Genomic DNA, 2334 nt, shown 5'->3' with positions numbered 1-2334 from the left:
GAGGTGCTCGTAGCCATCAATCGAGATCGTCCAGAGCGCGCCCGTCATGACGCCACGGTACACGAGGTGGGCCAGCCGCGCATCACAGGTTGCGGTTTGTTGGGGCATGGCCAATTGAAACACAGAGGTCCTCTCGATACATACTTGATATTTATCGTTTGTTACAGGATATGCATTGCTACAGTATTGGGCCGTACGGGGAATTCCCTGGACGCGCCGCCCTCCTGTGGACGCGCGCTGCTGGCAAGGAATAGCCCGACACGAGTTTATCCATACGCTAGCATCCATATCCTCGCATTGTGCAGTAGACCGAGTCGGAGGTGGTACCTCCTGTGCACGACTGGTGGCGGAACAGACCCCGGAGCGTTCCTTCGTGGAGCCAAGTAGCTTGGGCACGGCCTCAATTCCAGGGCTATGCCTCATTTTAGGCATTCTCCGAATTTCAAAACCTCGCGTTAAGGTCGTACTGTTCTTCTTCATGGGTAAATACCGCCAAATGCCTTGTTCAAAGGACATGATCCGAATTGGGCTGAAGTTGAACCAAGGCGCGTGCCACAACTTCAACCGGATCATGGTTCCACGAGATTGCCATTTCAGAATCTGACCGGCCATGGTCAAGCACGCGACCGAGAAGACGGGGCTCATGGCCGCCAAGAAGGGCGGTGAGATTGAAATGTACTCGGCGGGCGCCGGGACGCACGAGCGCCGGCAAGACGACGATGACGACGACGACGCGCCCGTGCTCTTTGGCTACGAGTCGCTCGACAAGGACATGATTCCGGCACAGCAAGAGTTTCTCGAGCTCTCGAGCATGGCGCTGCAGCTCTCATTGCGGCAGATGGTGCGCCAGGTCATGACCATCACGGACGCAGCGTTCCAGGGGCACATTGGCACCAAGCAGCTCGCCGGCGTCACGATAGCGTCCGTCTACATGGGCGTGCCGTCGACGTTCATCCAGAACGCGATTCCCGCCATCAGCACGCTGTGCAGCCAGGCGTATGGCGCCGGCAACAACACGCTCGTGGGCATTTGGCTGCAGACATGCATCGTCTTCTCGGTCCTCGGCGCAATCCCGATCATCATTTGGTACATGTTTGTGGGCCACATGATTGCGTTGACCCTCGACGACACGGAAGCGGTAGCACCTTTGACATGCTTTCGATGAACCTCTCATCGTCGTTGTGCTAGGTGGCGTACGGACAGCAGTTTGCGATGATCATGGCGCTCGGGCTCATCCCGCAGTACCTCTACGGCTGCTTGACAACGTACTTTGCAACCCAAGGCGTCATCATGCCGGCGACCTTATGCAGCACGCTCACGGTTGTCCTCAACATTGTCTTCAACCAGCTCTTTATCTACGGCGGCTTTGGCTACGACGGCCTCGGCTTCATCGGCTCACCGATCGCAACCGTCACGAGCACGTGCCTCCAGCTCCTCATCTTTGTCGCCTACACCGTGTGGTACAAGCAGTACCACCTCGCGTACTGGGGCGGCTGGACCTTGGAGTGTGTCAGCAAGGAGCGGCTCATGGTCTTCCTCCCGCTGGCGGTGCCCATGGGCATGTCGTCGGTCGTCGATTGGGCCTCGGCCGCCTGCACCACCGCCTTCTCCGGCTACCTCGGACCGGACATTGCGGCGTGCCAAGCCGTGCTCAACGGCGTCTTTGGCGTCGTGAACGCCTTCGTCTCTGGCTTCTCGACGTCGACGCAGATCCGCATGAGCCGGTACCTCGGCCAAGGCAGCGCGGTTGCCGCGAAGCGTGTGCTCTCGATTGGCGCGTCGATCGTGGCTGTCTGCGGCGTCACCATGGTGCTGCTCGTCTACCTTCTCAACGAGTCGCTCTTCCGCATCTGGAGCCCGGACCCGGTCATTATCGGCATGTGCCGGTCCGCACTCGTGGTCTTTGTGTGCTGCATCATGGTCGCGTTCGGTCGGTTCATGATGACGGCGTGCCTCAACGCACTGTCGATGGCCAACATCAACTTGATCGCCAACAACATTGGCTCGTGGTGCCTCTATGTCCCGCTGAGTTATGTGCTGCCGATCACGCTCCAATGGGGCCTCGACGGCTTCTGGTACGCCGACATGTGCGGCGAGGCGATGAAGGCGGTCATTTTGACCTGGGGCATCCTCCGCGTCGACTGGAACGCGGCGGCCGACTTTGCGCAGCGGGCCGCCGAAGTCACGGAGACGCGCAACCCGATGCAAGAAGAGCAGCGCGAGCTGCTCGCGTACGAGACCGAAGCGCTCTTGACGCCGACGATATTCAAGAGCCCCCGGGGGCGCCAGTTCGGGTCCGTGCCTCACCACACGCCGAGCGTGCTCAAGCGCGCG

The 2334-nt window shown here is 59.9% G+C and overlaps 1 protein-coding gene across 1 annotated transcript; it reads left to right on the top strand.

Moving 5' to 3' along the window:
* Nucleotides 1-610: 610 nt before the first annotated feature.
* On the top strand, nucleotides 611-2319 carry SPRG_18390 (hypothetical protein; the record flags this gene model as incomplete). The annotated part of the gene is made up of 2 exons (XM_012357831.1): nucleotides 611-1138; nucleotides 1189-2319. Coding segments are annotated over 2 exons (1659 nt in total), but the record flags the coding sequence as incomplete, so codon positions are not given.
* Between the last annotated feature and the right edge of the window lie 15 nt (nucleotides 2320-2334).

Source organism: Saprolegnia parasitica (genome assembly GCF_000151545.1).
Source record: "Saprolegnia parasitica CBS 223.65 unplaced genomic scaffold supercont2.1167, whole genome shotgun sequence".
NCBI lineage: Eukaryota > Oomycota > Saprolegniomycetes > Saprolegniales > Saprolegniaceae > Saprolegnia > Saprolegnia parasitica.
Note: the sequence above shows the minus strand (reverse complement) of the source record. Positions and strands in the feature narration are given on the sequence as shown.